At 39.1% G+C, this 18,756-nt stretch overlaps 1 protein-coding gene across 5 annotated transcripts in view; it reads left to right on the forward strand.

The window, feature by feature from the left end:
* The window catches only part of LOC148862879 (AP-1 complex subunit gamma-2-like), an 87,389-nt gene that overhangs the window by 9,165 nt on the left and 59,468 nt on the right, over nucleotides 1-18,756 (forward strand). For 4 of the 5 annotated variants that reach the window (XR_016108966.1, XM_088974434.1, XM_088974432.1 and 1 more), the window contains exon 5: nucleotides 2,585-2,748. The exons of the other annotated variant lie outside the window; for it this stretch is intronic. Coding sequence is in view for 3 of the 4 variants with exons in the window: in XM_088974434.1 (XP_088830560.1) it covers nucleotides 2,585-2,748 (164 nt within the window). In the remaining variant the exon portion in view is untranslated. The remainder of the gene's footprint in view (nucleotides 1-2,584; nucleotides 2,749-18,756) is intronic. 5 annotated transcript variants of the gene reach the window in all.

Consider the following 18,756-nt stretch of genomic DNA (forward strand, 5'->3'; position numbering starts at 1 on the left):
CCTGTGAACTGGTGTGGTTGAAGAACCTTCTACAGGAGATGGGGTACTTAATTGGTATACCGATGAAACTTTATTGTGACAACCAAGCTGCTGTCCACATTTCCTCCAATCCAGTCTTTCATGAGAGAACAAAACATATAGAAGTTGATTGTCACTTTGTGAGGGAGAAGATTCTTAGCGGAGTGGAACACAGGAAGCCAATGGGCAGATTTATTCACCAAAGGGTTGAGTCAGGCAAGAGTGGATTATATATGTAACAAGTTGGGACTATATGATATATACTCTCCAGCTTGAGGGGGAGTGTTAGTGTCAACTTAATAAGGGTAGAATGGTCATTTGTATGTAAATTAGAAAGACTAATACACCCTGGTTGAATGAAGAGAACAATTTTTTTTCTCTTCAGTTCGAACCAGGTTTTCTCCCCTCATTCTTCCTCTTTCTTTCCTCTCTTTTTTCTTCTTCCTTCTTTTTCTTTTTCTTCCTTGATTAATCTGAAGGCTACAGGTTTACAGATCTAAACTTTATCAGTATCATATGAAGGAAAAGAACATTGTGCATGAGGAGGTTTAAATTGATGTATAGGGTATTAACAGACCACCATCCTTCCAAAAAGTCTACTCAAATAAAGATCTTGTCACCATACAAATTACCCTCCCCATCTGCCATTTTTTTTGAGAAAAGATAACTTTCATTCAAGAAAAAGGGGAAGTACATGAAAAGATGTACACCAAAAAATAAAAGACAAAAAAGGCCAGACAAGCCTACACTAGTCACTATACAAATAGGCCAAGTATGCACCAGATTTAGCTAGGCCATCTGCTAATACATTTAGTTCCCTAGTAATCCAGCATAAGTTAACATCCATTGAGTTCAGAATGTCTCAAACCTCGGTCAGCTGGTGTGGTAATTTCCAAGGGCCCTCTCCTTTTTTCTTAGCCACTTGATGGTATTTGTTGTGTCACCTTTGATAGTTAATTTCCCGATGCTCAGATCTCTTTCTATGTGGATTCCAGTGAGGGTAGCCATAATCTTTGCCTTGGTAGAGTCTACAATACTGTTGGACCACTTAAAACCCAATGAATGTTACCATCCTTTCTAATCACCCGATTTGCCCCTCCAATTCCAACTGCACCTGGGCCTCCTGCTAAAGGCCATGGGGTTTCTGAGTTTTTATGGCTTAGATCTCTCCTTGATGAGATGGGTGTTGTGTGTGAGAAGCCACTGATATTATATTGTGATAACCAGGTTGCTATTAACATTGCTCACAACCTAGTTCAGAATGATAGAACTAAGCACATTGAAGTAGACAAACACTTTATATGGGAAAGGGTGTCTTCAAAAGAGGTATGCCTTCCTTTCATTGCATCAGAGGAGCAACTAAAAGATTTTCCGACTAAAGGAGTTCCAAAAGCAAAGCTTCAACATTATGTAAGAAAGCTAGGCATGATTGACATCTATCCTCAGTTTAAGGGGGATTGTAGTGAAGATGGGCTAAATGGGCCTTAATTTCTTTATTCCACTTAAGTTATGTTATGTTTGTGTTCTTTTAGTTATGGGCCTCTTTTTTGTTCTTTTTTATTATTTCTTTAGTGCAGGCTGCCCCATAAAGGGCATTCTAGGGAATTGTGTTCAGCTTAGAACTAAAAGAGTAAAAGATCTAATTGGGGGCTAGAGAGAGGATCGAACTCTTCTCTTCTTTCTTCCCTTCTTTTCTTCTCTCATCTCCTTCCACGTACTTCTGTAGAAACTTCGTTCTTTTCTTTCCTTTTCTTTTCTTTTCTATATTTTTGAACTATTGCAGGTGTATTTTACAACTGATACATCCCATCTTGTAAACAAGGTTAACCCTAACTATTTTTTTTTGATAAATGAGAGTAGTTTTATTAATTCAAAAAATAGTAGTACATTCAACCTAGGAAGAGGCATGAGGTGTTACCTCCCCCTAGGACAGAGTCATAAATACTAAACAAACACAAGACTGAAATTAGTTAACCCTAACTAATCTCCAAAACATTATTTCCTAGAAAAGACAAGAAATACCTTTGTGTTCACGTTTTTTTATTATCATATTACCTTTTTCCTTCTTTTTTTTTTTTAATTTTCCAGAGAGGTGTGCCCTGTTTATCAGGAATTGGATGTTCCAAGGTTTGCACCTAAAAGATATCCAAATACTAACATGCAAAGAAGAACCATCTTGAAAATGCCACCCTTGTTATAGTTACCACAAATATATCTTACCACATTCCTCCAAAGAGCTAGATCTTTCTTTCTACACCTCCATACTTGGCTTGAAGTATGGCTATATTCATCATTATAAATTTCTACAGCCAAGGTTTATTTATTTATTTGTTTTTTTACATTCATTGCATGTTTCAATGTTTTCCTAAGTTGATATGAATATAGAATTGGGAAATAACTTTCCATGCATACTATAATATTTTTAATATTTGTTTCAAAATGAATATGAATTATCTATTCTTATTGATTAATTTCAAGCTTGAAACTCTCTTTTTCTATCAGGGTTGATTCAGATTGAATCCTCGCAAACAACTACGCTTGTGATTTTGCTTTTGTGCTTGTACAGGATTCAGATTCTTCCATTAGGAAGAGGTCTCTTGAGCTCATATTTCTTCTAGCGAATGACAGCAATTTTAAGCCCTTGATAAAAGAGCTCATTGATTATCTGGAACTAAGTAATCACGAATTCAAGGGCATCCTTACTGCCAAAATTTGTTCCATTGTTGAAAAGTAAGTTGAAAATCTGTAGTTATGTATTTTCCAACTTATTTTTTATTAGAAAATATTTAAGAATTTTATTAATTTGTAAAGAAGAATGTTTGTGTGCCTAGCATCCTGAAGAACAGCATTTAGGCTAGCCCAAGTGCATCTTTTTTTTTCTTCCTTCTTTTCTTTCTTTTTTTCTTTGCAATCAATCATCAATTGTTAAATTTCCCAAAACATCTGATTTCTTTGCACTCCATATCTAGCTAGTATGTCAGCCATGCTTTTTTCTGATTTATGCAGTCATCCAGATGTCATTCTCAATTGTCTAGCTAGATGCTTCACCTCCTGTAATGTGTCTGTTCTCCCATGTCCGTAAGCTGTCACTCTGTATTCAACCTATCATCACTCTAGAGTCTCCTTCTACCTCAAAATTGCTGAGATAAATTGCTCTTCTCAACCTCAAGCCTTGTAGTAAGGCTAATAGCTCTGCTATTGTAATGCCGCTATCTGTGATAGGTCCTGAAAAGGTGGACAAAACATTATGATGGCTACTTCTGAAAACTCCCAAATGCCTGATTTTCCAGGGTTTCCTCATATTACACCTGCCAAATTTTAGACCAGTGGTGTTGGGAAGTGGGAACCAGTTTGGGGATTCTCTAGTCCTTGAGATTGAAGAATTTGCAATTCATTGCCAACCTCTAATGGTATTTTGCAGCTTTGCTTTCAACATGAGCAACTGAAGATGGTTGGTTGGGTTTCTTCTAGTTTAAATGTTTATTCTTTAACATATGTGTAGAGAACACTAATGTGGACCCCACTAAGGTGGTCCCCAGTGTTCGTATGTCAGCAATAAGTTATGATTAGGATTAATTATTTATGATAAGATTAGGACTAGTCTTTTACAAGATTAGGATAGGATTAGGATTAGTTTTTTTTTCAGCTTTATCTTCTCTTATCTTGCCATGTAAGCAATTCAGTCCTTTTACAAGTATGATACTATGTATATAAATTTAAGAGGGGGGTGGCTGTTTCAAACACAACCAACTGCTCTCTTCTCCTAAAACCCTTTCACGAGTTCTTCTTCTCCATCTATTTTCTCTTCTCTTCTCTTCTAATTTTTCTTTTATTTTCTGTTCAATTCTGTACCCTTGTATGACTACTTGGTATCAGAGCTTGGATCAGGGAGTCTCATGTGAGTTTGATCCAGCCAACCACATGAGAGCTGCCTAGGGCTGGAAGAGTAGAGAAAGCTCTCTTCGGCTGATTCTTGGAGGTTATCTACAGCAACAGTCCAAAGATTGGATCGTATCCTTGATAACCAGGAAGAATCAGAGGAAGAGAAAAGGATCAAGATCAACCCTTGATCAGTACTGGAAGTGGCGATCAGAATTTCAAAGGATTTCTGTTTGATCAGTACTAGAGGTTGCAATCAGAATTTCAGAAGATTTCTGGTTCAAGATCAGAGCTTTTCAGAATTTTCTAGTAAGTTTTTCAATCTTTCTCAAGATCGGTAGTAAGAATACCTGGATAAGAGGTACAAAAAAAAACTCCAGAAGATTTCTGTAGTTCCTTTTAGGGTTTAAGAGAAAACCCTCAAGTTTTAGGGCTGTTATTGCTTCAGGACTTGTCTCCCTCAACTTCTTTGCTCCCTGGAAGAGCTGTTTCAGCAGGACTGTTACAACAGAACTGTTATTTTTTTCTATCAGTCTCAATAGGTCGACTGTCACATGTTTTTTACTGCTATTACCTACTGCAGACCCAGTAGGCCGACTGGTACAGTAATTAGGAAGTCTTTTTACTGATTATTAATGAAGTTTAAAAGCCAAGGGGAGGGTGTTTTTGGGACTGGTTCAGTTAGAATGTCTGAAAACACCTTTCTGATTACAACTGTAATGTTTGATGGTTCAAACTACTTAGAGTGGTCCCAATCAGCCATGATGGCCATTGGGGGAAGAGGAAAGTTGAACTACTTGTTGGAGGATGTGAATGAACCAACTAAGGAGGATCCCACGTATGCTAGGTGGATTCAGGAAAATTATATGGTGATGACATGGCTGTGCAACTCCATGCAGCCACACATCAGCTGAAATTAATTATGGGCAAAAACAGCTAAAGAAATATGGGATGTTATGAAGGAAACCTACTCTCAGCCCCTTAATGTTGCTAGGGCTTATGAGCTGAAATTGGAAGTTAGAAATCTCAGATAAGGAGAGAAACAGGTCTGTGTTTATTTTTCAACCCAAAAATCTCTGTGGCATGAAATTGACCATCTTGAGACAATAGAATGGTTAAGTCAGAGAGATGCATAGACTTACAGAAGACAAGTTGAAATTAATAGAGTATTTGAGTTCCTAGCTGGTCTAAATTCTAAGTATGATATTATAAGATCACAGTTGTTGACAAGAGAGGGTGTGACTCTGTCTCAAGCCTATTCCCTAGTGCACAGTGAGGAGACTAGGAGAAAAGTTGTGTTGCAGCAGCAGCCTTTCAAATCTGCCCTGACAGTAGTTAAATCCAAGTCTGGGGGAGATAAGGAAAAGGATATGAAGAAAGAGGCTAAGAAAGACCTAGTGTGTGAACATTGCAAGAAACCTACACACACTAAAGACACTTGTTGGAAATTATATCCACATCTGGTTCCAACAAAACTCAGAAACAAAAAGGGAAATGCCAATATGTCTATTAACACTGATAGTGCAGCCTCAACAACCTCAAGAGGCACTCCTCTAGACACCCTAGCTTCTGTCCGAGCTGCTCTAACACAATTGGAAAGTGAAGTTAGTAACTCAGTCTCATCTCCTTAGCCACCATCAGCTCCTTCAACCTCAACCTTTGCTCAATCAGGTAATCGGGCCTCAGCTTATCATGCTTCAGCTCTAGGTAATATAGAACATTCTTAGATAATAGATTCAGGAGCATTTGACCATATCACTGGCTTGCCATCACTTTTATCTACCTATCATTTATCTTCTGGTAAAGACAAAATGTCCATTGTTGATGGATCCCTTGATCCTATTTTTGGAAAAGGAGACATCAAGTTGTCTGATGCCATTTCCCTATCCTCCGTTTTGCATGTTCCTAAACTTAATACTAACTTACTCTCAGTTAGTAGCATTACAAAAAAACAGAATTGTTCAGTAACCTTTTTTCCGAATCGATGTGTTTTTCAGGATCTGGAGACAAGGAAGGTGATTGGGACTAGCCGTGAGACAAATGGAATCTACTTACTTGGAGGAAGTGCTCGTCAGGAAGATAGTGAAATTAAGAAATCCTTTGTTTCTCAATCTGTTGATCAGGTGATGCTTTGGCATAATAGGCTGGGTCATTTATCCTTTCAGGCTTTGAAGAGTTTGTTTCCTAGTTTATTTGAATCAATTCAGATGTCTAGTTTGAAGTGTGAAAGTTGTGAGCTTGCAAAACATTGTAGGATAACTTATTCATTAAGTAATAGCAGAAGCAATATTCCCTTTGAAATTGTGCATACTGATGTTTGGGGACCCTATCATACCTCAACAATGGGAGGGTACAAATATTTCCTGTTATTTGTTGATGATTGTACTTGGTTTTCTTGGGTTTATTTTATGTGTTCTCGAGATGAGGTTCCTGCATTAACCTGGATCTTTCATTAAATGATTTTAACCAAATTTGGGGTTAAAATTAAAATTTTTATATCCGATAATGCAAAAGAATATTTTGCAAACCCATTATCCTCTTACATGCTTGAACATGGGATTATCCATCAGAGTACCTGCCTACATACACCACAACATAATGGGGTTGCTAAAAGAAAGAATAGACACATATTAGAGGTAGCCAAAGGCATTATGTTTACCTCAAATGTGCTTATACGTTTCTGGGGGGATGTTGTTCTTACAACAATTTATCTCATCAATCGGATTCCCTCACGGATTCTTGACATGAAACCTCCATTTACCCTTTTATACCCTAATGAAGAATTGTTTACCATTCCACTCAAAACCTTTGGGTGCACTTGCTTCGTTCAAATCCTTGGCCCTCATCGTTCCAAATTTGATCCTAAGGCCTCCAAATGTATTTTCCTTGGTTATGCCCAAACTCAAAAGGGATATTGTTGTTATGAACCCACTTCTGGAAAAAGATTTGTTTTAATGGATGCCACCTTCTTTGAGGATAAACCCTATTATCCAAGGGTTTCTCCTTAGGGGGAGAATAGTGAGGATGGGAGCAACTCATCAGAAGTTCCTTTACCAATCCCATTAAGTGAAGAAGGGTGTAATGGGGAAGGTTGTCAAAGGTGTAGGGATATAAGAGTTTATCACAGACGATGGAGATAGGTTGATTTCGGACATCAATAGTGCAGGCCAGTCCCAATCTCCTCTGCAGATCTAGATACCACAGTAGCCCCAGTTCCTTTTGCAGAGCCATATCCAAGTACCACGGATACTACAAATGAGAGACATCCCACCATGGAGCCTTCACCTTCATTAGATGATCTTGATCTTTCCATAGCAGTTCGTAAGGGCAAGCATCGTTGCACTACATCCACAACTCATAGCATTTCTCAGTTCTTGTCCTATGATCATTTGTCTCCCTCCTATAAGTCTTCTCTCACATCCATTGCCGATGTTCCCATTCCCAGAACAATACAGGAAGCATTGGAAGTACCAGAATGGAAAGATGCAATAAAAGCAAAAATGGATGCCCTCATCAGAAACAATACTTGGGAGATAGTTGATCAGCCTAAAGGTAAGAGACCGGTTGGATGTAGATGGGTATTCACTGTGAAACATAATGCTGATGGTTCTATTGAAAGGTATAAGGCTCAGTTATTTGCAAAAGGATTTACTCAGACATATGGTATTGACTACTTGGAAACTTTTACACCAGTAGCAAAGATGATCACTATCAGAGTCTTATTATCTCTTGCAGCTAGTTACTCTTGGCCATTGTATCAGATGGATGTTAAAAATGCCTTCCTCAACGGAGACTTGCAAGAAGAAGTTTACATGCAGTTGCCTCTTGGATTTTATGGTACAGAGACAGGAAAGAAGGTTTTTCAGTTGAACAAAGCCTTGTATAGACTAAAACAGTCGCCCGGAGCTTGGTTTGATAGATTTAGACAAGCCCTTGAAAGGTTCGGATATGTATAGGCCCAGTCAGATCACACCTTGTTTATTAAGAGAGTGAATTCTTCTTTAACCTTGCTTGTTGTATATGTGGATGATATTGTAGTAACAAGAAATGATAATACTGAGATTGAGCCCCTTAAGCAACTCCTTCTTCAAGAGTTTGAGGTAAAAGATCTGGGAGAACTACTATACTTCTTGAGCATTGCGGTAGCCAAATCCAAGCATGGGATTTTTGTTTCTCAAAGAAAGTATGCTCTTGACCTGTTGGAAGAAACATGAAAGTTGGGTGTTAAGCCTGCTGACACACCCATTGAACAAAATCACGAGATTAGTGCAAAGGGTGGAGAGTCCCTTAAGAATAAAACTATGTTCCAACAGCCAGTGTGGTTAGTCAGCATATGCACTCTCCTAGGACTATTCACCTCCTTGTAATTGAGAGGATACTAGCATATTTGAAGAGGTGCCCAGGCAGAGGCATTTTATTCAAGAATAATGATCACATGAAGATAGAAGTTTACACAGATGTTGATTGGGCTGGGTGTGTTGATGATCGAAGATCTACCTCTGGATATTGTTCTTTTGTAGGAGGTAACCTTGTCTCTTGGAGGAGTAATAAACAAAATGGTGTTTCTCGTTCCAGTGCTGAAGCTGAATATAGGTCCATGGCAAATGGTGTAGCTGAGGTTCTATGGTTGAGATCATTATTTGAGGAGTTAGGTATGGTTTATGAGAAACCCTTGATATTGTACTGTGATAATCAGGCTGCCATCAAGGGTTTATGAGAAACCCTTGATATTGAAGTGGATCGACATTTTATCAGAGAAAGGGTTACATCTCAAGAAGTATGACTTCCATACATCACCTCTGACATGCAACTGGCAAACCTTCTCACCAAGGCGGTTTCAAGGAAGAAGTTAGAGGCAGATCTATGCAAGTTGGGAATGACAAACATCTATTCTCAACTTGAGGGGGAGTGTAAAGAACACTAATGTGGACCCCACTAAGGTGGTCCCCACTATTCGTATGTCAGCAATAAGTTATGATTAGGATTAGTTCTTTATGATAAGATTAGGACTAGTCTTTTATAAGATTAGGATAAGATCAGGATTAGTTTTTTTTTTCAGCTTTATCTTATCTTATCTTATCTTGCCATGTAAGCAATTCAGTTCTTTTACAAGTATGATACTATGTATATAAATTTAAGAGGGGGGTGGCTGTTTCAAACACAATCAACTACTCTCTTCTCCTAACACCCTTCCACGAGTTCTTCTCCATCTCTTTTCTCTTCTCTTCTAATTTTTCTTTTATTTTCTGTTCAAATCTGTAGTCTTGTACGACTACTATATGTAAGTAATCTATCATAGGACTGACAGGTTCTAACAAGGATGGAGTTGGTACTGATTGTCGCTGTGTCTCCCCTGAGGTGACCTTAAAGCAATGAGATCCCATATAGCTGGTATTTGGGTATGTGAACATGCTTACTGTACCATCTGTTTTTCCCTAATCAATAATGAAAAGGGAATATGTTTACTTGCAAAGATGAAGTTAGAAAGAGGAGATTAGCTGCCACAGAAAACCTACACAAAAACAAATCAGATCATATCTCCTCTAGCTGCACAACTACTTTCCAGGTTATCCACATCATTGACGTAGATGTCCATTTCAAGAGGGAATTCAGTTTTAGTTGCCACAGTGGACATGAGATGTCTACTTTTGACACCAGACATAAAATTGACACCTGAACATTCAGATTCCAGCAGTTTGCCCCTGCAGTTAGCTTTCTGTCAGTTAACTTCAGAAAAGATTCTCATGTGACTGTCATGTGTATGTGTGTTTAAACTTTAAGAAGTTCAAAAACCTCAAATTGCCCTTATATCATCTTATGAGGCCATTTTACAGAAAATTGATAAAATGCAATGAAAATGGAAAAATAGAAAATTGTGGAAAATAAGGAAGCATAACAAAAAAAAAAAGGAAAAAGAGGAAATACAGAAAAACAGAAAGTTGCAGAAAATACAATGACGAAAAAGAGGAAATATCAGAAAAAAAAAGAGGAAATACAGAAAACACTACAAATGCAAAAAAATAACTAAAAACAACAGCAAGAGATACCGTGCTTTAACATGTCTGTTTGTCTTAATTTTATATTTTCTTCTCTCAGCCCATCAAACTTTGAATGAGCATTTTAGAAATTTTACCTTTACCATCAAGTCCTTTAACAAGGCAGGTGCTAAGTGCTGGAATCTGAAAGTTCAGGGTGGGTCTTTGCCACAAAGTACGGTGTGACCGTCGTAATTTGCCCAAAAGTATAAATGGTATGGTTTGACTGGTCATAACTATCCTAAGTGTAAGATTTCATTAAATTGGCAAGATTGATACAGCTTTAATAAATTATGTTAAAAGCATGGAATCAATGTAAAAGGCATCAAATGCGCTCACAGAAACACCATAGATGAGCACCACTGGACTGGGATCTAACATTTCCTCCAGCCACCTTTACCCCCTATTGTCATTTTCCATTGGCCTCCCCAACATAAATATATTCCCTACTTTTTTACAGTATTATTTACTATCTCCTGTATGTCCCAAAAAGGATTTGAAATTCTGTCTAGTAGTGCAGGGACCATGTTACTGTCATCTTACAAACCCAATGAACTGAGGTTAACAGAGCACCTAGTGTAAGGAGCCTAACCAAGGCCTGGGCTGGGATGGGTCTGGACACAAAACTTTGGTCCAAGCCTGGAAATTTATGGGCCAGGCTTCCACATCACACACTAAGAAGGATTAATAGGGCTACAGATCATCTATTCTCTCTGGTGGTTGACCAATGATGAAGTAACCCACCGGACCTAATCTTTGGGTGTTGAGAACATTTTCATATCAGTACCTCTGCTGCAACTAAGCTAAAACCTAATTACCCTGTTTCTCAAAAGTCTTCTTTGCTGCTTCTTCAATTCTTTCCCTCCACAGTTCATCCTTTCCTTTGCCTTGAGCTTCAACATGGATATTAGTTCTCCTGCTAACAACATTCAACTTGATGGAAGAAACTGGTGATTTTATCAATCTTTGATTTGAAAAAATCTGGACATCTGTTGCTAGTTGATTTAATCCATAAATCTTACATTCTTTAGTTCTTGGGTTCTACCCTTTCAAACTTGTTCTCTCCAGACAAAAAATTGGTTAATTTCTAGTCATAACTACAATCGTCATTAGGGGTCTCAAGGTCCATTCCAATTAGTCTCTGCCATTCTCCAAGTTCTGTTTAAGGTTTCTTAGTTATATTCTATTTTTAAATTATTTATATATACTTATTTATAGATGTGTCCTCTTGCTGTTGTTTCTAGATGTTGACATGTTGGACACCTTTGACTACCTTAATACTTGGCACTATGACATGTACTATCCATCTCCAACATATCCATTTTTCCTAACAGAAGAATCTCCCCCCCCTACGCACACACCAAAAAACGAAAAAAGAAAGAAAAAGACTAGGTGGAAAGGTTTCTTATCCATGGCTTCTTGGTCAATATTTGCTCCACAACTGTTGGTTTCTTGACTTGAATTGTGGACAGATTTAACTTTCCATTTCTCCCATAATCATCATAATGATTCTCTTGTCTTTTGATTAGTAATAATGAATTAATGATTCAATAGATCCTATTAATGAAATATAAAAGTGAGGACTCCTATAAATCTGAGTGTTGAACCTCCTCCCTCAAATTCCAAATCTGCCTCCTCTCCCTGGTTGTTGTAGTCAGTGAATAAAATGGCATGCCTAGGTGTACAATTGAGGCATATTTCAAGGTATGCGGCTTGCCTAGGCCTAGGCATAGCTCCTTTGAAAAGGCGTGTGCCCGGTGCGCCTCAGCCCAGGTGTGTGCTTCAGTCAATTTGTGTGCCTTTTCAAGCTTAGTGGTTGGGCCGGGGGCTTTGCCTCTAGACTCCTGACCAAGACCCTGGAGCCAAGCCCAAACAATTCCATGTGAAAATTCTAAATTCTTAGCCCATATATAAAGAGATTGATTTTGTAATTTTAGTTGCAGTTTCTTATTGTTTAGGATTGGGAATCAAGGGGGGGGGGTGTTAGTGTTCTCTCAACCTTCTCAATACAAGACATTCCTTAGCAAACAACATTTGATTCCTAATCCTAAACAATAGGGACTACAACTAAAGTTACGAAACCAATCTCTTTATATATGGTCCAAGAATTTAGGACTGAGTAAGGGCTGAGATTTTGGCTGTTATGGAGGGAGTGCAGAAGGCACAAGAGTTGAATTTGAATAAACTGGTAACAGAAGGCGATTCAAAGCTGGTAGTGGATTTGTTGCAAAAGAAAGGAACCGGTTTCTGGATCTTTAATGGTGAGAGGAAGAAGTTCAAGTGGCTGACACAGAATATGGATGTGAAAGTTCATTAGGTCAAACAAACTGCTAATGCCTTTGCTGATGTTCTCACAAAACAAGGGGTAGGAAGAAGTCAATTATTCTGGGCTTAGTTATAACTTGTTATGTTTTCTTTTTTCTTTTTTTTTTTTGAGGAGAGTTAAGAAAGTTTACCTCTCCTCTTCTCGTATTCCTGCTATTTAATTAATAAAATTTGTTCTGTTACCGATCAAATAAAAGTTTTCATCATCACATTAACTACTTGAAGTAATGCAATTGGGAGAGAAATAAACAGATTGAATATGTTTTTTATGTTATATTTATGTATTTTAATTTGAGCCAATATGCTTTTTAAAACATTAGTTTCTTTTAAAATTTAAGTTCACATTTTTTAGAACTGTTATTATACTTAATATTTTTGATTTTTTGAAAATTTACACCTTGCTTAAAAAAGGTGTGCACCTTGTGCTTCGAGTGCAAAAAAATCCTTTGCACCGTTCTTGTGCCTTGTGTTTTTAAAAGACTACTTGTAGTAATTGGCTAAGTCATTAGCTGATCTAGGAGTCGGTCTGGATCCTAAAGCCTTAGCCTCTCTAGAAATATGTCTAACAGATCAAGGGCCTTATGCATTTGCTGTTAGATAGTTTTGTATGCCCTTAGCTTCAATCAAAATGATGTACTTTATGAGTTTATTGTAAATGAATAAAAGTGCATATTTGGTTCATGTTCCCTTGGTATGTTTCTGTGTAATACCCTTAAACTGGACACTTAATGAGACTCGTGTTAGTTTAGAATGTTCACAGTCAGTGGGTCGGTCTGGGGAGACCTATCCTGACAAGGCTGACACTGTGGTGCCACCAAGTCGGTTGGGGTGGCTTGTCTCAGCTACCAGGGTGAGACCCTAGGCACATACAGTGTGGGATTAATTGAATCTTTGAACTGGACCAGATTTCCAGTATTGCCCTGGACCTTGGAGATTGATGGGCAAAACTGGAAAGTTACACCCGACTCCTAGACTCGATTATGATACTGCACTAGGTGTCGGATTGGGTTGTCTTTGATGTACCAATCAGTGAGATCCTTAGTGGGGGTCAAAACCTGGGTATGTTGGGACAGTCTGAGAATTCATCTGAGTGGGTGATCACAGTGACAGGATCAGCCCCTTTGTCGGACAAAGGTAATGATCGGGGATGCACTCTCACTAATGGAAACCAAGACTGCCGGCAGCCGATTTCAATCGCTGAGATTTGTTTTGCAAAATATATTTTATATGAGATATAAAAGTATATATATTATGGTTTCGAAATGATTTGCAAAAGGTTTTAATTCCTAGGATCCATACTTGAGAGAGTGCAACACTGTTCCTTGCAGCCGAGGGAGAGGTCCTCTCTTGTCGGGCAGTGTATGATCATTATGGGCTGAGAGGTTGAGTGTAAGACCATTGAGGACAATACCTGATGGGCTAATCTTGCATCTGCCCACAGTCCCTGGGTGTTACAAGGTGGCTTGGCCCAGGGACCACTTAGGGTAAGTGTTGGGCCCATAGAGCCCATCTGATGGGTTTTAGGGGGTGCATTGTCCATAACAGTTTATTCGGCCAGGCCTTGTAACAAAGGCTGGGCTGAACCCATGTGGCTGATGTGTAGATCAATGTTTGGGTCCCACGCCATACAAGGAAGCCCAACTGGGCAGCAGTTTGGAAGGCTTAATGAATACATAACCCTAAATGGGCCTTAAGCGCATTTCGAACTTGGCTAATTTGATTAGACTTTAAGTGGCGAATTCTGAGATAAGATCAGCTGATAGGATTGGGCCCACACCCTATCCACTCAGAGAGTCCAAGATCTAACTGAGATTTAGATTTGGAAACTTCCTAATTAGATTAGGAACTGACTGATCTAATCTGCAGATAAGATAGGGATTATCCCTTATCTTAAAGGGACTTCTAATCCATATATGATTTGGGTTAGCAACTCCTAATGGGATTAGGAGCTGATCCCTTTAAGTCTATAAAAGGAAGAGGGGGCGGCAGCCTTTAGACACCACATTCATCAGACTCAAGTCTTGTCTTCAGAGCTGAGATCACAGAAGAGAGAATTCTGCACCCTGCAAATTCTCTTTAGCCGCCTCCTTTCTGCAGCCGCCGCCTATAGCAGTTCGATCTCCATTCCTTGGGAGAAATCAAGATTGGATCTTGATTCCAATCTTTTGGAGAAAAGATTGGTAGGAGTTGTATTCATAAGCCGTCCAGGTGATTCTTGGGAAGAATCAAGTTCTTAGGAAGGACACTACTGATTCTTCTCCACCTTGCACTGCGCCATCTTCAGTGGGAGCAGATTTTGGTTTCTACCTTGGGTGTGAACACCTCCATTGAGAGATATTGTTTCTCTGTATCAGGTATTATCTCTCTCCTCCTTTTGGTTCAGATCTGGTTCAGTTTATGGTTCAAGAATGATCATTGAAAATATGATTTTCTAAATAGGGAATTCGATTCCCAGTTGAAGGGAAAGAAAAAATTTTTGAAATTCGCCCCATTTTCCGCGATCTTGGGCGTCCATGTGATGGATTTCCTATCCCTTCAGTTGTCAGCAACTTGATTAATGCTTGGCAAACTCCTTCAATGTCCTGGTTATTCCACCCTGAAGAGAATGCCAATTTTAGACCTTGAAGCATTGTTGGGAGTTCTGCCTTTAGAAAGTTGCTTTCACCATCTGACCCTGAGAAGCTCCACATGATATCAACTTCATTATCTCTAATGACTTGCCCCATGCTTGATGGGCCCAGGTTTCTAGGTAGCACCCATCAAAGCTTATATTTAGTTTCCCATACTCCTTGGTTACTCAATTCTGTAACAGTTAAAATTCATTGAGGTGCCAATCCAGTCACCACATTCCCACCTCTTAAAATCGAGTCCATGCTCCTTAAACTCTCTCCCTTGGTTAGAACCCAATGGCCACTCTGGCCTTTGTTAATTCACTGTTAGGGAAGCAAGGTCCATCTTATTCAATCACCTTGGTTTGAGCTTCATCAATTTAACCTTATTACAGGAACTGCTTCCCCCTTTACTCATTCAGGATTGGTGCTGAAAACCATCTTCAACAACTTCCCATTGACTTTAACTCTCTTGTTTTTCCTGTTCAGTGTTTGTCTTCTTTCGTCCTCCCTTCTCTTCTCTATGTGATATGAGAAGAGTTTGTCTTGGTGGAAGCCTCTGTTTTTTATTCATCTCCTCCCTCAAATACATTTCTGGTGTCCCCCTGGGTTTCTGAGGTTAGGAGGGAGCTGTCCTTAAAGTTGAATGGGGCCTCTAAGTCTGTGGGGATTAATATGGAAGAGAGAACTATAAGGGAAAGGGATGAAACTTTGGGGTATGTGGTGTCTCAATGGCTTATGAATTATTTGGGGATATCCCTAGGGGATAACCCGAGGAAAGAGAGTTTTTGGAGCCCCTGTAATTGATAGATTTCGAAAGAAGTTAGCCTCTTGGGAGAAAAATTACTTATCTCTGGATGGCAGAATCACTTTTATTAAGTCTACAACTCTACATTGGCTAGTTTACTTGTGTATACTTTTCATTTTTTAGAATCCCAAGGAAGATAAGTAGACTTTTGGAAAAATCGATGAGGGACTTCTTGTGGGAACCAGGGGAGGAGAGGAAGGATCACAAGGTAAATTGGGAATTGGTCTCTAAAAGTAGGCTGATGGAGGGTTAGGATTAGGTAACATTCGAAAGAAAAATGAAGCTTTGTTGGAAAAATGGCTATGGAGGTTGGAAGGTGAGAGGGGGTAGCTGTGGACTAGGGTAATGTTCAGTATTCATGGTCAGGCAGAGGATGGCTGGGATACTGGGTCTTTGGCAAGGTCAACTGGAGCCTCTCCTTGGAAATCCATACATGCCATTCTACCTTCCTCTCTGCAACACATCAGGTATGATCTTTGCTCTGGGAATCAGGTAAAATTTTGGGAGTACATTTGGGTGGGTGACTTACCTTTTGAAACACCAATTTCCTTCCCTATTTTCACTTTCCCAGTATAAAGGCAACGTTGTGTCTAGTTTTCTGGTTCCTTCTTAGTCTAACTTTGGGTTTGATTGGGATCTGGGGCTTAGGAGAGGCCTAAGGGATTCAGAAGCTAAAAATGTAATGAATCTGATGCAGATCTTAAATGGGGTGGTGTTGGATCCTCTGAGAGGGATAAGAGATTGGACTCTAGCTCCCTTTGGACATTCTCTTGTGCTTCCATCTTTAAGTCCTTGCAGTCAACCAGCAACCTTGCACAAAATTTTCTAGTAAAGGAAGTTTGGGGTGAGCCGATTCCTTCGAGGATTGGAGCTTCTGTTGGGAATCCTTATTGGAAAGATGCAACACCTGTGACTTACTCCAAAGGAAAAGGCCTTGTTGGTGCTTGTCTCCAAGTTGGTGCATTCTTTGCAAGGCTAATGGTGAAAGCTCTTACCACTTATTAATTTCTTGCCCTTTTTCTTCTGTTATTTAGGATTGGTTTCTTTCTCTATTTGGTTGCAGGTGGACCCCCCGTCAAACATTCAAAGCTTGTTTAGCTCTTCGTACCTTAGATGCCCAAAGAAAAGGGGAAGGATTATGTGGAAATGTGTGAGGGTGGCTACTTGCTTGATTCTATGGGAGGAAAGGAATTCCAGAATTTTTTTTGGAAAGGAAAGAAGTAAAGAATGTATTATTGAAGCCATAACAGTTAGGGTGGTGCATTGGCTAAAAGCTGTGGAGCTGTTTGATGATGTTTCTATGGATATGTTGCTGTACAGCTGGGTGGAGGTGGCTAATTTTCCTCCTGCTCGGTTTTCTGCTTCTCCTGTGTGGTCACCACCTGGTAGTGGATTTATAAAGCTAAATTTGATGGGAATAGTGAGGGCAATCCAGGTCCTTAAAGTATAGGAGGTGTCTTCAGAGAAGAGTAAGGAACTGAATATACAGAATTTAATTGTTGAAGGGGACTCAAAGTTGGTATTAAGCTGGTTACAGAAGGAAAGCGGACTTTGGAAAATTGCTAATGAAAGAAGGGAAATTAAATGGCTAACTAGGGGGATGGACATCCAGTTTCAGTGGGTGAAAAGAACAACAAATGCGTTTGTAGATGCTTTGGCAAAGCAGGCGGTGGGAAGGGATCAATTGTACTGGGCTGTATTGTGAGCTTTTATGTTGCTCTCTAGGAAAAAGTTAAGCCATTTTAGATCTCTCTGGATTGCTGTATCTATTTTTTTATGAATCCAATGAATTTCTGTTATTGATCAAAAAAAAAAAAAAAACAACAGGAAGAAAATTCCTCCTTTAGAGGTATCTCTGTACACCATATGTCCTCACAGAAGCCCAACTTATACCCATAGCCAATCTCATACTTGACACCCTTAATGAACTGGTAATATGATTTTTATGTACCCTTCCAAAGTGAAACTTAAACTTATTCCAATTGACTAGGTGGAACTTTCTCTCCATCCTTTCCATACAAATTCTCTCTTACACCTCTCTAAATTGTTAGTCATACATGCTGGAATGGGGAATAACGACATTGTTATAGGTTGATAGGCTGGATAAAACACACTTAACAAATACTATCTTACTACCCTTTGACAGGTACCTTGATTTCCTCTCTATATGTTCAACAACCGTTGTCCAGATTGTTTTGCATGCATCTAGCTCCCAGTGACCCAGTGCCAGGTCCAAGTATTTTATGGGAATCTTCCTATTTTGCATCCCAATTCTTCAGCCCACTGTGCCAGATCAGGCACTTCACCAACTGCTATGTGTTCTGACTTATGCAAGTTGATGTGCAGTCCTGTTACAACTTCAAACCATATCAGGATTGATTTCAGTTGCTCCAGTTGGTCATGCAAATCTTTTGCCCCCTTTCTATTGGTCCATAATTTCTTGCTTCTCTCCAGCATTGTAATGATGATGGTAAAGGTCTATGTCATTGTCTTATCCAAGCTCACATATATGGTTGTTTCCTATACAAAAACAGCTTAGATATCACCGTTCTCACTCCTTCATTTCCAACCGTAGCTTCAACTGTATTCCTCTTATTCACCTTTTATTTTGGGGTTTAGAGGATTTCTTTGTGTTCAAACAAGTATGCCAAATGATTTAATCCTACAGACCTATCGACTTTGTAAGTCTGTATTTGTCTTTCTTTGTCAATTTAGGGTGACCTTTGGTGTTATTATTTTGATCAGAGGTCTTCCAAGTTACTATATGATCCTTGGTTAGAACACTGGTGCTTTGGGGTCTTCTAGATCCTTGTTAATATATTATCTCTGGTAATGGAGTGTATTATGCTGGTCTGGATCACTGGGGCTGCCAGATCTTTTATCTTTGTGTCATTCCAGTAGGCTAATGAATCATGCCATCATTTCATGTGATGACTAGTTAATGCCTTTGACACTGTGTGAGAACATGGGTACAAGTCTAAGAATGGAAACTTTGCGCAACCAATAGTTAGGTCCTTATTCAGTTCCTTCCCCCTTCCCCACAATGACTCCAGATGGCCAGGATAAGTGTTAGAGTAATGGC

Source organism: Nelumbo lutea, chromosome 3 (assembly GCF_056320005.1).
Source record: "Nelumbo lutea isolate HS-2025 chromosome 3, American lotus-T2T, whole genome shotgun sequence".
NCBI lineage: Eukaryota > Viridiplantae > Streptophyta > Magnoliopsida > Proteales > Nelumbonaceae > Nelumbo > Nelumbo lutea.